The sequence below is a fragment of the Osmia lignaria genome, chromosome 7 (assembly GCF_051020975.1).
Source record: "Osmia lignaria lignaria isolate PbOS001 chromosome 7, iyOsmLign1, whole genome shotgun sequence".
NCBI classification, from domain to species: domain Eukaryota; kingdom Metazoa; phylum Arthropoda; class Insecta; order Hymenoptera; family Megachilidae; genus Osmia; species Osmia lignaria.
Window position 1 is genome coordinate 7,710,192 of NC_135038.1, and position 20,435 is coordinate 7,730,626.

Sequence of the window (20,435 nt, forward strand, 5' to 3'; positions counted from 1 at the left end):
GTAATTTTATAAAACTGGAACTCATGATATTTCAGCTTATTATTATTATATGTTTGAGTGTGTGTGTGTAGCACTGTTTTGCAAATATAAATATTTGAGGGGGGGGGAGGGTTAATATAGAGTAGTTTATACCGGTGTTAATAAAATAATAATGATGATGATAGTAATGTTTGTTGAGAAAACTTTGAAATAGCTGTCACATTTGGATATCAAGTTTTTTATGTTCGAAGTTAACGACCAGCTAGGAAGTATATAAAACAAGATGAATTTTATTGCAGAGCAGTAAAGCGCGACAGATTACTATCACCAAGTTATCCATCAAAATTGATGAATGTTAAATGGAAACATAACGATCCATCCTGTTTTCCTGCAGATCCGATTGAACCTTTCAATATTTATATACCGTTTGCTTTCCTGCAGTTTGCAAAATTCTGATAAATAACATTATTAGTTCGGAGAGAAACCTATGATATCAAAATTTCTATTAATTTTATATGTATATATTCAGAAAATATTTAAATTTTGAACGTCATCTACTTTTGCTGACTTCATTTTATTTCAAGCTTGATGGTTTTATAATTAGTTCGTGGGGAAGATTATGATATTAAATTTTTATTAATTTTATATTGATAGATTTAAAAAATATTTAGTTTTTCAGTGTCATGTATTTTTACTGATTTTATCGATTTTCAAATTTTTTGATTTAATAATTTACATTGGTGGTTATAATAATTTTAATGTTCATAGTTATAAATGTATTTGTAATCAGAGTTTAATATAATCCGTATGGTATCTTTCACGTAGTTTTTTGATCGAACATATAGATTGGAATGAAACTCTCGTGGGAAATCGATGAAATGTCTGTTCGATATGGAATGCGAGTAAAGTAAGTAACGTGAAATCTTAATTAGTGAAAAAGTGAAATTGTTCTGTACAGTATTTAAATTCTGTCTTTAAAAATTTAACAGGATTGAAATAATGATGATATTGTATTTAGTTAGATTATAAAGAATGCTCCGGAACATTAAAAATAAATAAAATAAAATAGCAGAATTTAGAATAATAAATAATAGAATCTAAAATAATTTTAAAAATCAAGTTTAAAATTAAATTAAAATTAGGGCTCTCGCCATGGTCCGCCATCTGAGAGTTATTATAGATTTCCACAGTAGAAACATCAATGCTTAGTCAGACATATGAGCAAATCCACTTAAAATTTTATTTTACATTATTAGTGATTTTAATAATATTCAGAGCTATTTTATTGCTTCCATTTTTTATTTACCTAAATTTTAATGCTAGATTTCTTTTTGATTTAACGCTTTAATACACTATTTCCAATTATAGCGTAGCTTTATTGACTTTCAGAGTTTTCTTTGCTTTTCACATGTTTTAATTATTTGTATTATATTTGGAATTGCTCGTAAAATCTTGTTGGTCAAACAGAAACTAATATCGTGGCGCGGTTAGTTCGATGGAAACAGAAAGGATTTCGATATTCGATCAACCGATTCCGTGGAGACGGTACCAAAGGGACCTCGCGTGATTCGAAGGTCGGCTTGGAAAATTTCGCCCTCGCAGATTTTTCCGCGATTCCCTTGAGTGAATCACACCAGGGTATCGAAATCAAATCAGGAACAAATAGACAAGCGGCACGCGAAGCACGTACACAGGGAAACGTAAACGTTCGTCTCGCACTTCGCTGACCAAGATCCTGCGAAAGGTCCAAACCCTTCGATTTGAATTAAGAAGGCTCGTTTTTCCATCTTTCCGTGAGATTGTGAGAAATTTTTCTTTATTACGTGGAATTTTTCAGTTTAAAAACCTCATTTTCTGTTCTAAACAATGAAGAAAAGGAAAGAGTAAATTATTAAGTAAAAGAATACAGGATACATCAGATAGTTTTAATTAAAAAGAATGGAAAGATTGTACACTTGTAGTGTAGTATATGTGTAAAAAGACTATTTTTTATTATTTTGTTGTAATCACTCGGCTCTTAAAAGTTACTTTCATGTTCAACTGATAATGAACAATTTTTGCAAAGGAACACGTACGTCGATTCTTAGGAAAGGAGTCTTTTCGAGCTGTTGAAATTTTCATTTAACGAGGAAACTCAGGAAAGCATGCGAAGGATATTAATAAGAAAAAGTTGCGAAAGTATTAATTGGAAGAGTGTAAAAGAACGAGGATATTAATTGAAAGATTTAAGAAAAGTTTAAAGACACTAATTAGATCTTGAGAGACAGCGATGATTATTAAAATGGAATGAATTTGTTAACCCTGGAAATTTTCTTTATTACTGTTCAAAAAATAATATAATTGCATCAGAAATAGAAAAATTAAAATTATTTATTAAATATTTAAATGAAGAAGATTAATAAGACCACTGTTCATTCGCCAAATCAATTAATTTCTTAGACCTTTGAAGGGCTCATGTGTAATTAATCACTGATTTGTGTATCATACATCTCATGCGTTAATTACACCTTTCTCTTCATTCCCAATTTAAATCCTATTGAACACTTATTATGGGAGGTCCTTGTATCTTGATCAAATTACTCGTTCCAAATTCCAATCGTATTCTTGTAACGGAATAATTAAGCGAATACGTATTAATTGGACGCAGTAGGCGCGAAAAGAAAGAAAGAGACAATGAAATATCGTTAGAAACGTCGATGGCGAAATTTAATTGGCAAAAAGTGAAAAGAGAAACGGACCAAGGTTCACGCGTTGCATTAATTAAAAGCTCGAGGACGTTCAATTTCAATTTTAAATAACGCGGATCGGTCTTTGGTGCTGGTGTCTGATCGAGAAACGATAATACCCGCTTCTTCGACTTGCCGATCATTTACCATTTGCATAATTCGTCGACCAACTTAATTTCCGGTATCTCGACTCCTATTGACGGTAGTCTGTTCACTGTTTTTGTCTCTTTATATTCAATATTTCTTTGTCTTTTTTTAAAACGAAAATATTTTCTAACGAATCAATATCTGAAACGAAAGTTTCCAATTTCTTATTGAAAAATAATTCTCAGTCCATTTGCAAAAAGAATCCCTGTTATATATTTTCTAAATTCACTAATGATAATGTGAAGATTTGACAACTTTCTATATTTCCCATAAAATTGAATTGGCTAGAAGATCAAACGTCAGTTGTACGAATTCAGCAAAACGTCTGCTGGAATCGATAGCTTTCGAATGTCCCAGGATCTCACCTAACCATCGTCTACCATGGCGAAATCCATAAATTGAAATGCTGTCTACCCTTACAAAACTTGGCTTCTACCAGGGGGCGATTTTATATATAAACGCAACCGTCGTCATGTATTTATACGAGCACATTTATGTCGGTGCACTTGGTATTTCCGTGGGTTAATTCGATCATAAATATACGTAGACGTCTTTACAGGGATAATCGTGACCCCTTGTACATACATGTACACGTGTACGATTCCTAGCGTGAAAATTTACCGGGTATCATAAAGTGTAACATAAAACATTTCAATTAAAAGTCGTAGATAAATTATTTTGCATTTTAGAATCCTAGAATTTTGAAATTTTAGAATCTTAGAATTTTAGAATTTGGTGATTTGAGAATCTTAGCATTGCAGTATGTATTTTTGAATTTGAGAATTTGGGAATTTTAGAATCTAAAAGTCTTAGAATATTAAAATTTTTTAACGTTAAAATGGTGAGGGGGCTGGTTTATATTTACCCCCTATTCTAAATAATCAAAGGGAAATAGGAAAATGTTGCTCGCATAGGAAATCATTGAACGGTGATTAATAGTGAATAACCGAGGTAAATATCGGAAAAGTAATCAGCTTCTGGCCGAAAGTAAAAATAAATAAAGCGACAACTCGGTGGGTATGTTGTTCGATAATGCCGGATATTAGTTTTCCATCGAACAATAGCTACCCTTTCTACCGAATTGATCGGTTTCTCCTCGACTTCTGGTAATGATCTTCACTGACCTCTTTCTTGGTACTATTTTATGAGAAGCTTGTAACTTAACAGCAATATCTTCTTTGATAATGCATGGTAGATCAGAATTATAGATATAGATCTCTAGTTTCTTCGGTGCACTTCAGAGACAGGAGATTCTTTGAAAGCAAACACAGTGATTTCTGAAGTTTGTCTTTCTTTGGTTCGTATAATACATTTGAAACCATTTCCGTGATTAGATTGATTCTAACTTTAGAAACACTATACTTTTCAACAATAATTACTTAATCCAACTTTTCTATGTTTGTGAAAGCAAATGATAAAATACCTGTCGAAATTTTCCATTTTACTGAAAGTTATTATAGGTTGAGTGTGGTGTTTGAAAATTATTTTCACACCATGTACTTTATTTAAAATTATTCTTAAAGGGTATATTTCCATCTTTTAGAACGCCTCGAGGGTTTATCAAGCTCGATAGGTAATCACAGCAATTAAGAGAACACCGTTGTTACTCGCAATTAGTACGAGCGTAATCGCGATTCGATTCATCAAACCGCGATTCAATCGACTGTTTCGCTGTTTCAGCACAATTTTCGTTTCATTTCAACATGGTAATGCGAGAATCGACTAGGACGTTTATAATTCCTGGGTCATCCAGTTTCATAGGACAGATATGATAGATCTGTGTTTGCTACCATCATGGATCATTTTCATTTCTATTAAAACCCTAGCTGAATTACTGTATAAACATGATGTCCATTAAACAGGAACATGAGTGATTGATACATTTTTTTTTTTTACATTTTCATCAATCTACTCTCAAATTCCATTACTGTAAATTACAGGAAAAATCAGGAAAAATTCATAAACCGTATGAAAATAATTTTTGTATGTTTTATAAATTTTGCAGTTTTTATTGTAACATATGCAAATTGAACGTCTTCGTTGCTCTTTTCATTCGCAAGACTCCAAAGAGATTCATTTCTGTTCGATTTAGATAGGAATAGGGGGAAGAGGTCGAGTTCGTTATTTCTCCTTTCTTCCCTTTGTTTCCGTATCCTCTAACCGCGAATGCATTGCAGTTTTTCATAAATTATGTGGAAATGAGTTGTGGAAATTGAAGGTGGAACTGATTGAATACGGTCGACCGTTCCTTTCTTCTCGCTTTGTTTCTCTTTTTTCCGGGACAGAATGAAATGTATTTGATTTGATGAATTTTTTATCGGAATGGAAGCTCTCCTTCGAGTATGGAGAAGCTTTCCTTTCTGTCGAAGTTCCTTAGTTGAAGAAATAATGGCTTGGAATTTATTTGTTCAGTGAAGAAAAAATGAATCAGGAAATATGAAATCTATTTAAATATTCTAATTATAGGGAAAGAATTTATGGATTGAATATTTTATTTTCATTTCATATACAAATTCAAAGTTGTAAATAAATTAAAATTACACCTATGTTAAACAAATAACCCCTCGGGTTATCGATATACATTTGTGAATATCATTGAATGTATAATGGAACAGATTAACGTATTTAAAATTCTGATGGCATGATGTAATGTAAATCAATATATTTTTAATATTGATACAAATTTACAATAAATATTCACAAACATTTACGATAATATGCCCAGGTAAATTACAATAATATTTTTAATCATTCCAAATCTAAGTCTCTTAAGTGATACATGTTTTAAAAAAATGTTAATAAAAATCAAAAAGACGAATATTTGTATCATATTTGAAGGGGCAAGTTAATGACCCGTTTCTCAAACGTACGTTATTTATTTACCCTATTCGTGTGCTTTTTCCACGATTCGCGATGGAACACGATTTTCATAAGGCGTTGTTGATTCGGTCAAATCGCGTAGGCGCGATGCACACGTTCGTTCAATATTTGCGAAAAGTGTGTGGATGCACTCGACATCAGTCTGTCCTTGTACAAATACCGACGCGAATGTGTTTACCATCCGTGGAAGCGTTATAATATTTCATTTCTTACCGTGACGTTCGATTGATTAAAATAGTCCGTATGAAACAATCGTCCGAAAAATCTATGAAAAGAAATCTTTGATTTTTGTGCGTGAGAAATTGACAATTTTAGTTTAATTCAAACGGCTTGAATTAAAAAGCATCCAATTGATAACAGCGTGAAAATAGATTTCTCTTGATAAAGCATGCACGTGTTTGATTGAACCGATTTATTACAGAAAGCGCGTTTGCACCCGTTTGGTATATTACATTCCTTTTACTGATCGAACCGATGGAATTGAATAATTTTCCAATCGAATACCGTGAAAAATATACGAGAAGTTATATATTCATTTAAATACATTTATTACTCGTAAAACGTTTGTAGATTGACAATTGAAACGTTTGGTTTTATATTGGGTTACGAGATTCCAATTATGATTGGCATTTAAAGGAAGGAATTGGTTTTATTTGACTAAAAGAAGTGATATTTATTTAACAGTATTTTGTACATTATTAAATGTTTAATAAACTTTGTGTGCAGAAGTAAATATGGGAAAGATTGCAATTAAATCTGTTGCAGAATTACTATTTCAATAATTCTGATATTTAACTTATCTCTTTTCACTCAGTAGAAAGATTAATAATTTATAATAAATAAAAAATTATTAACTGATAGAAAAGCGTTACTATAGTTTTGAAACATAAGTGCAATTATTATGATATAATTAGAGTTTTCTTTTTCGAGTTTAAGCATTTTTCTAATAAAAATAAAATTTCTTGAAGAGAAGCTTTACCTTTAAAACTACCTTGGATAAAATTAACACACGCTTGCAGTGCTTTTCATTAAAATAAGTTTGGAAAAAATTTTCACAGGCAAACAGTAATTTATTGGGGCGTGAGATGTTAGCTTTTTTTTTTTGATCCAAGAAAAGAAGCTGAGCTGAAGAAAAAAAGGAAGGGGTATTTTTAGCTTTGCTCATCTCGGTGTGAAATCGAATGTCTTGGTAAAAAATGCAAGGGAGCTACCCTTTGGTTGTCGTTGTACAGAAGGACAGACGAAGAATAAAAATGAAGACAATAACAAAGGGTTTAAGAAATCTGGTCTCGAAGGAAATCATCTCATCTTACAGGAAGCTTCTACGAATCCTCGTGGTTGTATCCGACCACATGCTTCTCTCTTTTCTCTTCTTCGTGTTTTTTCTTCTTCTCTGTGCTTGAAGAGACATTAAAGTCCTGTGAAGTTAAAAGAATGTTTCTTTGAAATGGATCATGGATCCAACGAAAGCTATGTTGTTACCTTGCTGACGTGTTTTGGATGAAGGTAGTAAAATTTGATTCGTTCAACTTCTTCATTTTTGTCACGTTATGTAGTATTTAATTTACACAACTATAATTCTTTTAGAAAATTTTGAAGTTTAAATGATTAAATTGAAAAAATCTATTTTTTATTTAATATTAAATTTGTGATTTTATAATAAAATTTCTTCTTCGCGAGAATTTTAAAAATCCTTTAGATATACAAAAGGGAAGACATTAATTTGAATTTCAAATTGCTTTATACTTGAAAACTTTTTTCGCTTCATGCTTGGTCTTCTAATGTAAAATTAGTGGCATTAAATATTAAACAAAATATAGTGTCTCTGTAGAATTGTTTTTTATTTCTATTAATTTTCTGGATCTATGGTTCGTCAAGTCATATCATATTTTCTACGTTTCCAAATCGACTCTTTGGAAAGAATTCGTATACAAAAATATAATAGAATTTTTTGACTGGAGGTTCTGTGAAGTTTTAAATAGTTCTTTTTATAATCAATAGTAACAAAAAAACTAAATAAATCTATGTCAAAAGGGAAACAGTATAAAAGAGAAAAGTTTCCATCATTTTTTCAACCATCCCTTTTTTTATATTTCTGTGCACCATTCATCTCATTCAAATATTGATGTTCTGCAATTAAATTTTAAATAAAAAAACCTTCAAATATCCTTAAAAAAAGAACTTGTCATACATCAAAGGACTCACACTTTTATTTTGGGGGGATTTTAACTGAAAACGCATAGAATTTTCGATCTGGTTATAGTAATATAATTCCATTTCTATTTTCTTTTTTGTTGGCTAGTTATATAAATAGCAGATGATTCGATTGTTAGATGAAATAATTCAGAAACAATGAAACTTTGATAAAAGTTGCCTCAGAGCGTCCCCTTAGGAGGTGACCCACATTATAGTAACCTAAATATGATTTAATTAGGGAAATGAAAGAAAACCGTGGCAAACAGCAAACAACGATGAACTGGCACGACTGTTTTAAGCATTCCAGTGAAATTTCAACGTTTAAATTGTGTCATAGCTCGTTTTAGATAAACGGAATGATAAATATGTCAGTCACATGAAAAGGAATTATATAATAAGCACGGAAAATTCAATATTTCATTCAAAATTATATGAAAGGTTAAAAATAAATTTTAATGCTTCTTCTGTTTATTTTATGAATATTGTTACAATATTTTTAATAGTGTTTCTAAAAATGTATTTAATTTTTAAAATTAATTTACATTATTGTAAAAGAATAATTAATTTTATTTTGAAAGAACACAGATTAGAAATAGAATTTTTGCCCGGAGTCTAATAGGTTTCTTGCACTGAAATTATTAAATCAAATTAATTTTGAAAGCAGCTGCAAAGTGTTTGCACTTAATGGAAATGCATTTGTCAGTAATTGAAACAATTAAAATAGAAACGAGGTTCATTTGAAATGATCGATTCGCACTTATAATGTGAATGGTAATTTGATCCTGATGAAAATGTTTAACGCAATAAATTGTGACAGTTTAGTGTCATGCTAAATTAAATATATCAAACAGAATTGATTTGGATTTATACGAAATTAAATTACTAAATTCTGTAAGTAAAATGAAGGAAATAAAATTGTGAATTAAATAAATAGAAAAATTGTTGAAAATATTATACTGAATGATTATTATATTAATATTTCTAATTTCTTAATATGATAATTAAAAATTACTCATTTTTATTTTTTTTATATCTTTGATTGGTTTAATTATTTAATATTATATTAAGTATAAAACATTCTAAACTTAGTATATCCAGTCTTTAGAAGAAAAAATTTTACGAATTTTATATAAAATTAGCACATCCTTCTCCTGCATTTCATGCCATAAAATTTATTTCTGATACTTTTAATAGTGCGCCAATCTTTGAAAAAAAATTTCCATTAATTCGAAAGCACCATATAAAACAGTGCCCTTTCATGGTCGTTGCCTTCCAACAACAGCTGCATCGTGTTAAAAGCATTCTAAACCGTGGCCAGGAGGCGTTGATTCGTGCAAGCTGGAATGAGTCGACGAATTCACAGATTTCAATTCGCTCGACGCTCTTAAACCGTTGAAATTCCACGAAGGAAATGAATATTTGTCGGTAATTGCTCCATGTTCAGCGAGTCTTGCGTTCTTACCAACCATTTGATACCGTTCGCCATCAGCGAGGAAAGTTTTAACCGATGTTTCAGGGAAAAGGACACTGGGCGACCAGCTTGGAGTTCACTTCAGAAATTGTCTGAGAAGTGTTTTCGACCACCCTTTGAAATTGTTCGGGAAATAATCGTTTTTAGGTGCTTGCAAAGTTGTGTCATTAAATTCCTTTTCGATTCATGGTATATTATTTAATTAACCAGAATAATAAATACTAAATAAAAGTTGACTGGAAAAGTGAATTAGAATTAATTATTAATTATATTAACAGGGTTAGAAATTCGCTGATTTTTTAAATATTTCTTTTTATTTGAACGATTTAAATTTTAAGTGAATGTAACATCGACTGAGTGATTTCATTCACCAGTTCGCCATCAAAGTTCTACATGGCAAACCGTAGAATTATCATTCAAAACAACCTCTGCAAGCAAGTAAAACTTTGAATGAGGGAAATTCTCATCAACTCCGTTCAATGGGGACATTCAGTTAGGAATTAAGCTTTCGTGACATCATTCAATGACCACGAAGTACCATTAAACTGTATACCAAAGACGGTAAATGAAAAGTGAACGAGGGAAGCTGTCGCAAAGTGTCTTTGAAATGATGAGACACGATCGAGACTGAAGTAGCAGAAGAGCTCGTTTGAAAACCATCGAATTTCCGGTGTTTCCAACTTCCTCCATGGCTTGTTTGAGAGCCTTGTAATCTTCCAACTGGTATAATTAGCGAGCTGGGATCAATTGACCAAGAGGTCGGGGGGATTTCTACTATGGAATTTTATTGAAATTTATTTTAAAAAGCAAATTTTAATATTAAAAGATTAAAACAATTTATTATTATTAAAATACTCTTAAATTTGAAGCATTAGAAAATATTTGAGAACGCGTCTTGAAATAAAATTCTCTTCCTCTCGGTCGATGATAGTTAACAGTAAAGCGTCCAGTCGCTTAGAAACGCTTCATTTCCGGCTGGCCTTCGACAGGAAGTTGCTGATACTGCTCGAATTAATTTAACCGTGAAACGTAACAGCCAACGAGTCACGAGGTTTGATGCATCCACGGAAGTAATGCAGCAACCGCAGCTTCAAAGGCCGCGTCCCGACGCGAGTAATTAATGAAGACGAATCGGCCTGCTACCTTCGTTTTCGAGCTAGATCCGCTTCGCGAAAGATTTGTCCCCCTACCAACTGTATGCTTCCTGATGAATCACGGTTAATTAAAGTGAATAACGAGCGAAGAATGCACGGTTCTTGCGCGTCGAAACTGTTGCCTTTCGTGGAAATTCTTTGCCTTTGTTGGTCAATGGGACTCTAAAAATAATTTCTTTTTCTTCTTGGAAGTTTCTGGTTCATGTAGACAATTTTCTGCTCTACTTTCACCTATTTAGATCAATAGATGTTGAAGGGTAAAAATAATAATGAAGGGTAAAATGAGAATGTCCATTCAGAATTTTGGAAATATTTAGTAATTATAGGTTTTAAAGTAAAATTTTATTTTAAAAATTTAGGCACTTTTGTAATAAAGAAATGTGAAGATATATTGGAGGAGTCATTTTTATAGGCACAGTGTAAAATTTAGAAAATGAAAATAATATGCAATCCAAATTTTAATTAAAATTTGAGATGGTTCACCGTTCAAAGGTTTAGTAATTATTTTAATTACATATTTTTTAGTGATATTGGTTAATGTCAGTAGCAGTTAATTTACGGTAGAAATCCATCAAGTAGCTTCCACCCTGAAACCTGTTATGTTCCTGTATAGTTATAACAAGGAACTGTTGTTGAAATCTATCTCGTTATTACAATGTACCTTAGTGTAGGTGTTGCTTTCATGGGTGCAACAAGCATCTTGAATTTCAAGATGATTCAACTTCGCCTCGGTGATTTTGGCATGGATTTTAACTATGTATTTAGTAAAGGCTTTATATAATGGTAACAAAATTAAAAGATTTTTCAAGTATGATAAAATCTTAAATCAATGGAAAATTATTAATTTACGTAGATGTATTTTGTTAATCAATTATATTTCATAGAACCATGTACAAATTATTTTACTCATCATTTGGATAAAAATATGAGAGAATATTCTAAATTAAACAAAAGTTATAGCAAAAATAAAATCTAATCATAGTGAAACAGTAAATCATAGTAAATGTTAAATAAAAGAAAACTATCCTAAGTTATAGACAATTTTATACGCTGTATTCCTTATCGCTCGTTACTCTCCATATATATCATCCCCTTTCCTTCTTTTATTCTCACCCTATCTGGCTGGTACTCCGCTTATCTGTGTACTTGACTCTCTTTACTCTCAACTATTTTTCCCAGTCTCTTTGCCTTTATCGTTTTACCTTTTTTCCGCTTAAAAATGCGATTAGAGTGGTCAAGGAACACTGGATAATTGTCTTTAGCGAGTTGCTAACAGTTTTAGCCTCTACAAAGGATGCGAATTAATTCGATTCTTAATGTCAGGAAAAATCAAATTGCAGTCACTTTAATTAAAGGAAATTAGATACTCTTTTATTTATAATTGCTGTCTAAGTGCACCAAAAAAATTTAATTTTAAAATTAAAAAATAATTAGATGAATAATTTTAAAATACTTTAGTTGCAATAATTAGATTATTTTTTCTTTGAAAAGACTGAAAGTAATTAGAGCAGTCAACAATAAATAATAACATTAATTTGGGATAAGAGATTTAATTTAAAACAGAAGTTGTCAGTAATTAGAACTATATAATTTAATTATAAGGATGCCCTAACATTTGGTATTCAAAAATAAATACTATATTTAAAGAGAAATTTGAAATAATTAAAATATCATTCGTTCTCTTTAAACTACAAATTATACAGTTGAAATTTCACTGGACTGAGCATAAAACATCAGAGTGAAAAATTAATAAACGCACAAGTTTAAATACGGATTTAAAACAATTATGTGTTCATAGCTCTTCAGAAAGCTCAACGTGGCGTGTTAATTAAATATTCAGGAAAAATGTTACCGTTTAAACACATAACCCTTGTATTATTAAAATTCATTTTATCCTCTGTTATTATCCTATTACCTTTAGTAACTAATAAAATATTATTAACATTTCATTCTGCACAATATCGTTGTTCGTAATATGGCTAATTAATAAGTTTGGTAAGTAACCGTGAATATAATTCTTCAGCTATGAATGTGCATTCAGTCTGAAGGAATATTTAATTAAGCTAAATCTGTTAGGTTGTTGCTTGTTAAATGGCAAATTTCAAAATATAGATAGTCAACATGGATAGTCAACTTATTAAAAAAACAATGGATTTCTGATTGCTACTCCTAAAAAACAATCTTTCATACTTCATTTAAGGCACTTTATTCAGAGGTTGCTTGTAAATCAGTAGTCTCAATAGGCTACCCACGAGATTTTGCAGACGAAATTACTGCATAAGGGATGTACCGTGTTTCGTAGTGGTGGAACAGCTCGTCACGAGCCCCGTCGCATCACGTAAATCGTATAGCGCGTGATGTGCAACTGCAAGTAAGGTGTACGCCATGGTGAAATTAGTAGCGAAAGCAACCCTTGACCCCCGCGCCCGAATATACCTACACGAGAAATTTTATTTCACGCCCGGTGAAAAAACAAGCTGGATATCCCATGGGACGCGATAAATCAAAAAGCAACGCAGCCAAATAATAAATCAAAAAGGTGAACGCGTCGCGAGACGACGGTCGTGTACAAAATTACACTGAAGTTTCGTAAATCGAATAGAAAGGAAGAAAATTATTCTATTTTTGCTTTTATCCTCGCATCGTACTTTGCATTTCAAATTTTTCGAAATAGCAAAAGCAATTACACCGGAGATTTTAATCAATTTTTTTCAATTCAAAAATAGTCGCAATTAATTATTGCAACTATCTTGTATTTTATTTTATAATTTTGAAATATTAAAAATGATAGTAATTCATTATTGCAAGTATATACCTTGTATATGCTATTTTAATATTATCTTCAATTCTAAATGCAACCAATTTTTGAAATTAACATCTCATTGCTTCAACGTTCAATTACGTTTAAATCCCAGAATTAAAATTTAATTGACTCTGAAATACAAAGTCAAAGGAATTGAAAAAAAAGATAAAGTTGAACAAGTTTAAAATGTGGACGAAAATTCTCCATCCGTGGCTGTTATGCATATTTGAATATTTATTTATTCGCGGTGTCCAGTGCATCCATCGAGCATGGAAAAGAGATGAATTCGTGCACTTTGCTCGTGTTAATTACACTTCGAAACAGATCCGTAACTCATTTGCACTGCCGGAACAAGAAACCTGATTTTTGATGGTAAAAAACTGTCCCGTGGATTCGTCGAATGTGCATGCTAACTTCCGTTTCGAATGTCAGCTACCTATTTTTCGTTTAAAAAAGATGTGGATAATATTGATATATTTTTCGTTTAAAAATGATGTGGATAATATTGATATATTTTCAGACTCATAATTTTGGGTGACGTTAGGTTTTGAAACATGGAAAATCTGACTTAATTTCATGACATAAAAGTATTTCAGAATACCGCTTATGATATATCATTTGAAAACTTAAAATTTAGTAAAAATGACTATATAAACATTTCATTGATAATCTTAATCCAAAGTAGCTGCCGCTTCGTTAAAGCACATAACGAATCAAACATTTTGCAACTTAGCACTATGTAATGTTTAAATAAAGATTTAACCATTTTATATCAAAAATATTAAAGAAATGCTTATGTGGTTATTTTTATTAATCCTTAATCTTTAATTTGGTGTATCATAAGTCCTATTTAACAATTCTTTTATGTCATTAAGTCATGTCTCAAAATGAAAACAATCTCTTTCGTATTCTTATGACCATCGTATGCTTTATAAATTGTTTCCATTACTCCAGTGTGGTATAAATATATAAACATCCGCAATCTACTGATAACAAAATATTTAATTACGTCGGGGAAGTTACGTGAGCCCGCTACCAAATGCTTCTAATTATCAGCATTAATTAATTATATTTTGGACAAAACGCGCACTCGTAACGATCCACATTCCCGGCACGAGTATTCTGGCTGAAAGCGTCGAATTACTCGTATGATGTCCACCAAATGCAATTTCATAATTGACCGTCTAATCGATGCTCTAATTTCTGTTCTGTCGCGGCCGCTTAAAGAGGCCTTTCATCCTATATGATTGACAGATAGTAGCGCATCTTAATTCCCAATACGATACAGCTTTGACGTTGCTGATCCGACGACAATTTCTCTGTGACACTATCTATACGCTTCCGGTCATAAGTTTATGCCGACCTAATTTGTAATTGTATTATATATAATACAGTACAGTTCATATTAATATAATATGAATAAGATATTCTTTACGAATTATGACACTGGAATGATTGATAGTACTCTTATTTTTAATTAGATTGAATTCTTAATTAGAAATTCTTTGACTTACCTAATTGGAATTATAAGTAATTAATTGAATTAAATATTAGACAAATAATAGATAAATTTGTTTAGAATACAAATTTAATACCTGGCTATTTAAAAGTAAAAAAATTAAAGTTCTACCTGGTAATCAATTTAAGTAATTAAAAAATTAGCACCTAATTATCGTGTAATAAAAATTTCTAATAATTCAATATAAAAGTGAAAGGAAAGAAAGCCAAGTATTTCATTCAACTAAAGCTTGAAAAAAGGTAATTGTGGAAGTGGAACCGGAAGTGTAGAGCAGGCACTAATCCAGGACTTATTGTTTTTGTTTCAGGAGAGCATCCAGCCGCAATGCAGCACGGGAACACGGCAGCAGGCTCGCCAACATCGAAGACGGTCCTCCTAATGCTCGCCTTCTTTTTGGGTCAATTGAGATAATGTGTGTTCTCGTACGTGTCTGTGCGTGGCATGTACACATGTGTGTGTGAATGAACATGTGTGTGAATTCACGTGTGAGAAGCTTTCTTCTCGCACATGATGAATCTTACCGAGCATTAAGTGAAATTCGATGGATCGTTGGACACAATAAGACGTAGCCACCCCCCATTCCCTGTTTGTACCTTGATCGAAATTCAATTGACGGCTGAACGAGCAATCATCGACGAAGAAGCTTTCTTGTACCGTGCGATGAACGATAAAGCTGATTGGCAAGTTCTTTTTCTTTTTCTTTTAATTTTCTGATTCGGAGAAATCGTCATTAACCATTTTTTTTCTCTTTTTAGTGGAAATTTATGGTAACGTGAATTAACGAAGCTTTTTGTTTTATTAGGTGGAAGACTTTCTTTTGATTGTTTTGGAGCAGTACTATAGCCCTAAGGTCAGTTTTTCAATAATAGTTTAAACTCTAATCAGTCCTTCGTGTTTTATTAAAAATAATTGAAATTCATTTAATAAATTTGAAAAAGTTCATATAAAATTTAATAATAATCAAATAAAAAGGTTTAAATCTTTAGCATCTTTTTCAATCAAAAATTGTTGATGATAGAGTATCATATTTTGTCCCATAGAGTATCATATTTGGTTTTTTATATGTATGCTATCGCACTTGTGAAGTTTCATTTCTTAATCAAAATATGTGTATAGGATTTCAGAGTTTTAGCGATGAAAATTGAAATGAAATTTGATATTTTAGATGTGTGTATTACGGATAGAAATGATTTCAAAAGAAGCTGTAATTTAATTTCAATCAAGTTCAATTTATTATTTAATCTTGATAAGTACAATATTTATCAGAAATTCTAACAAATAATTATTTTCGTTCGGTGGTACAATTTTTATGAAATTGATTATTATCCGCAAACAATTGAATCGAATATTAGCTCAGTTAAAATTAAAGAAAGCTTCTTCAACGCACAAGAGAAGATTCAATTGCACGAATCAACGAACAACGATGGAACTTTTTTAAGCACACTCTATCTTGGTGCAAGAAGGATCGTCGATGAAGGAACTCTATAATAAAAATAATAAAAAAACGCGTAATCGCAATTTTCAGTGCATCTATAGACACTCTATCGATACGTCAGTCGTAGTATCCCAGGTTCGATATGTGTAATAACTTGCAGATTATTACTGCGTTCTAGTGTCATCGAGATAAGGAAACAAGAACATTTTACATGGTGTATGCTGTTAATGGTGATTAATAAGAAAGAATGGCTGTATGTATATGATTTGAAAATGGTATTTCAATACGTAAGCTCGTGAATCAATAGGAATGATTATATAAATTTAATTGTTAGAAAGGAGACGATTGTTAACAGTGCAAAGCTGAATTCGTTCGTCCTTTAATGAAAAATTACAAATATTAGGAGAATTTTTCTTATATTGCAATATTGAGAATATTCTAGAGAATTCTTGTTCATGCGCTCATACCTTTCACTCATTTGCACGTTTGGAATTCTTTCACTTGCAAGCTTAAACCCTTCACTCACTTGTCAGGCCTCTCACTCGCACTCTTGAACCTCTCACTCTCTCCGTTCATTGATGTCCAATGTTTTTACGCTCACTACTACCACCACGCGTACGCACTTCCAGGAAAAAATGTGGGTCACCCCATTTTCATACAATCTCGGTCATTCACAACCCTCGCGTTACGTAGTAAACTTTGGAGCCTTATATCTTCGGAACCAATCGAAATTTCAATTTACAACTAAATATACCATCAAGGAGATACTTTATAATTAAACCGTGGATTGGTCAATTTTTTAATTTTCAACAACGAAATGTAGCTAACTGATCCCATCGAAAAATGCTACAGAATTTATAACTTCGATTTTTCGTGATCTATCCAACGGTGTAGTTCAGGGTATTTTTTAACACCCTGTAGAATATTTAAAATTTTGAAAAATTCTTATAAATCCTTCAGGAATAAAAGAATATGGAATAAGTTTTTTCCAATACGATGAAACCGTAGATTTCTCGCACGTCAATCATTTTGAGCCGCAATGAAAGAAGTTGTTCACGAAATCGTCTAGAATATCAAAAATTTCCAAGTTTCTTTGTTTCCCTCGAAGATTGACAGCCACGTGAACGAACACTACCGACTGTTTCTTCTTTTTACGATTGCATGAAGGAAGAAGTAAAGGATACGGGGCGAGGACAACCAATACTGTTTTACGAGAAGTGCGCGTATCAAGGTGGATCGTGAATTTTATTGCGGAAACCATTGGGGACAATCGATCGTTTCTTCGTGGAAATCCACGCGAAACGTCTTTGTGGTACAAAGAGTTTATTTTCCATTGTTCGTCAATGAAATATCACAATGTCGTGTATGAAAATAATATGTAATAAAACTTACCCCAATTTACACAAGGTTTTTATGAGAAGAATTTCTAAAACGAACGAATTCAGTTTTTGGTTGTCAAGCTCATCTGTCAATTAACAAAGTTTATCTAGAAATGATTTTTGATTCTGTAATTTGGGAATTTTGCAATTTTATTTTTTTAATAATACTGGATTTAAATTAAAGATTACATTTAATAGTTAAATAAATTTTTAATTTTACTTTAAATTCTAGGGAAAAATTAAGGCATCTAGGTGTCCACGTGTTAATTAAAAATTTTAGAATTAATTTCTAATGCACGTAACGATCGTCCCATTAATTTTGATCGATTGTTATAAGATGAAAATGGGTGAAGATTGATGGAAGTGGAAAGAAAGCTTGTAAGAGTGTTTAAGTAGACAAAGAACGTATTAAAAATCCAAAAGAAATACCAAGAAGCCAGACGTCGACATAGAGAAACGACGTCCACCGAATTATCCCTCATCTACATTCCTTCATCCCATTAATGAACTTTCTACTACAGAATAAGTGTTAATATAAAGTGAAGAAATATACATCTGCCCTGAACTGTTATCTCTGAGGTAGGTTTTTAATTACTTGCTGAAAAATAATCTAAATATCCGTCACTGCTTACAGGTAATATGAGTATTATCCGTATCTTCACACTGTGAGTGTTTTATGAAATTATTTTATTTTCATCTTATTTCTTCCAGGTAATTGTTTTAATTTGGGTGGAAAATGTTATTATTGCTTTACACATTCTAATTAAAGATCATACAAAATTAATTTATTTTATTGGTGTCATAGTAATGCTATACAAAATCATACCTAATTATTAATCAATTATATTTCATTTGTCTTGCTAACCAATTGAAACAATTTTTCTTCAACAAATTTTCTAAAATATTAATTTCATAATTACTCCAATCTCTCCCTCTTCACACAGTGTCTTACTTTGAATCACCACGGTAATAAAAAAATCAGTTAAATAGGTGTTGATCTCCCCCTCATTTGCTTACGACACGCAATTAATCACTCTTTTTTTTGCCATCTTTCTCATTACTTGAAGCGTAACTTAAAAAGCGACCGAAAAGTTCGAAAGGTCACCCAATATTCCAATGTTAATTGCTTGAGAAGAAACAAGGTTGACAGTTCAGGGTCGTGGGAATGAAAGAAGATACCGTAAAACGCATCGAATAAGACGTAGGAATCTGTATAAGTGTGTATGTATGTGCGCTCGCGTGAGACATGATTTTATAATTAATACTTTGCCAACAGCTTAAATCAGAACCATTGGTGATAAACAATACTTCTGATTATTCAATACTTTTGATACAATAATTTATCTGTGTTAATATTTATTTACACTAAATGAATAAAATTAAAATTGCAAATATTCATAAATTTTATACATAACACTTTTTTTCACAGTGATAATATTAAAAATTTCTTACGAAATAGAGTTGCTTGATATATTGGTTGGCAAAGTGTTAATAAAGTAAGGGTAACAGATAAGAGACGAGTGAAGCTGTGTTACCTTTCCACATCCTCTCAGCATGTATTGTTTTCACACGATTCTCGACGCATTCTTGTACATAATGTTTTACTCTTGTAAATAAATTATCCATACGATCCGGACGAGTCGATTGATTCGCCGTCTATCAACAAATTATTTTATTTTATTCCATTTTGGGTAGGTAAAATGTGAAAATACCAGCTTAATCTTTTTAACGAAAAAAAGCCTTTATGCACATTTCATGAAATTATAAAAGGGAAGAATTATTCGATATCCATAGAATCTCTACTAGATTGTTGATCTAGAAAAAAGCCTGAGAAACGACCGCAAAGAAACATTCCATGAAGAGACTATTACCAGCGAAATAATTTACGCGTTTCAAGGCTTTGTTTCTAGATTTCGACTTTAAAGGCACCTCAGAGGGCCGATTGTGATTCGAAAGTAATGGGAAGTAGAGCGAAGGGGTAGGTCAGCAGGATCGATAGATATGACCTCGATGTGGTTGAACTTTTCTTATTTTTCAGGATATTGCAGGATACATGCCCGAATCATTTTCGATTCAAAGTCTTTTCGTTGATGACCACAGATAAAGTTATCAAATAAAGCAGGCATCATTAAAAATAAAATAATTTTTATATTATAACTATAGAACCCATATTTAAAAAAAATAAACATTCCTTTTAATTAACAGTAATAGGTATTATGGATTTTTAAATTAAACAAATATCATTTACAGAATATATATCACAATGATATTTCAATAATTAATTATACACATGACAATCAAATTTCATCTATCAATACATAATAATAAGTTTTGATTTGCTAAAATATAGATACCCATTTAGTAACAGGTAATTAATTTTGATTAATTGCAAATAGAAATTATTAAATGATACCCATGGCGATTAAAGACAATAAATAATTCGACATGAAAAGCACCAGATAGTAAAACAATTTTCAGAATCATCCATAATTTTTGTAGAAGAAAATTTCAAATCATTTACTGATATCAGGTGAAAGGTAAAAAGAAAAACAACAATATTTTAATCAATACACATATAACGTAGAAACATTTGAAGTCAACAGCACCTTGCGTGACCCAATTCGCAACAAGGCTAGGTGAAAAAAAAAAGAAAAAAGAAAGAGGAAGGGAAAAAATCGTCCAGAGGCATTTCCAGCAGCCGTGGATGCGAAACAGGCTGTCGAGAGAAGCGTTCCACGCACCGAGC

General features: G+C 31.6%; 1 protein-coding gene and 1 long non-coding RNA gene across 4 annotated transcripts in view; one reads left to right on the forward strand and one right to left on the reverse strand.

The window, feature by feature from the left end:
- dpr1 (defective proboscis extension response 1) overlaps window positions 1-18,509 on the forward strand; it is a 221,829-nt gene extending 203,320 nt beyond the window's left edge. Inside the window, exons 6-8 of one of the 2 annotated variants that reach the window (XM_076689285.1) lie at window positions 15,183-15,555; window positions 15,678-15,725; window positions 16,041-18,508. In XM_076689285.1, coding sequence (XP_076545400.1) covers window positions 15,183-15,286 — 104 coding nt within the window. In that variant the 3' untranslated portion in view covers window positions 15,287-15,555; window positions 15,678-15,725; window positions 16,041-18,508. Of the gene's footprint in view, window positions 1-15,182; window positions 15,556-15,677 lie in introns of both variants that reach the window. The other variant, XM_076689284.1, reaches the window with a different exon arrangement.
- The window catches only part of LOC143305473 (uncharacterized), a 53,925-nt gene that overhangs the window by 1,300 nt on the left and 32,190 nt on the right, over window positions 1-20,435 (reverse strand). The window lies entirely within an intron of this gene.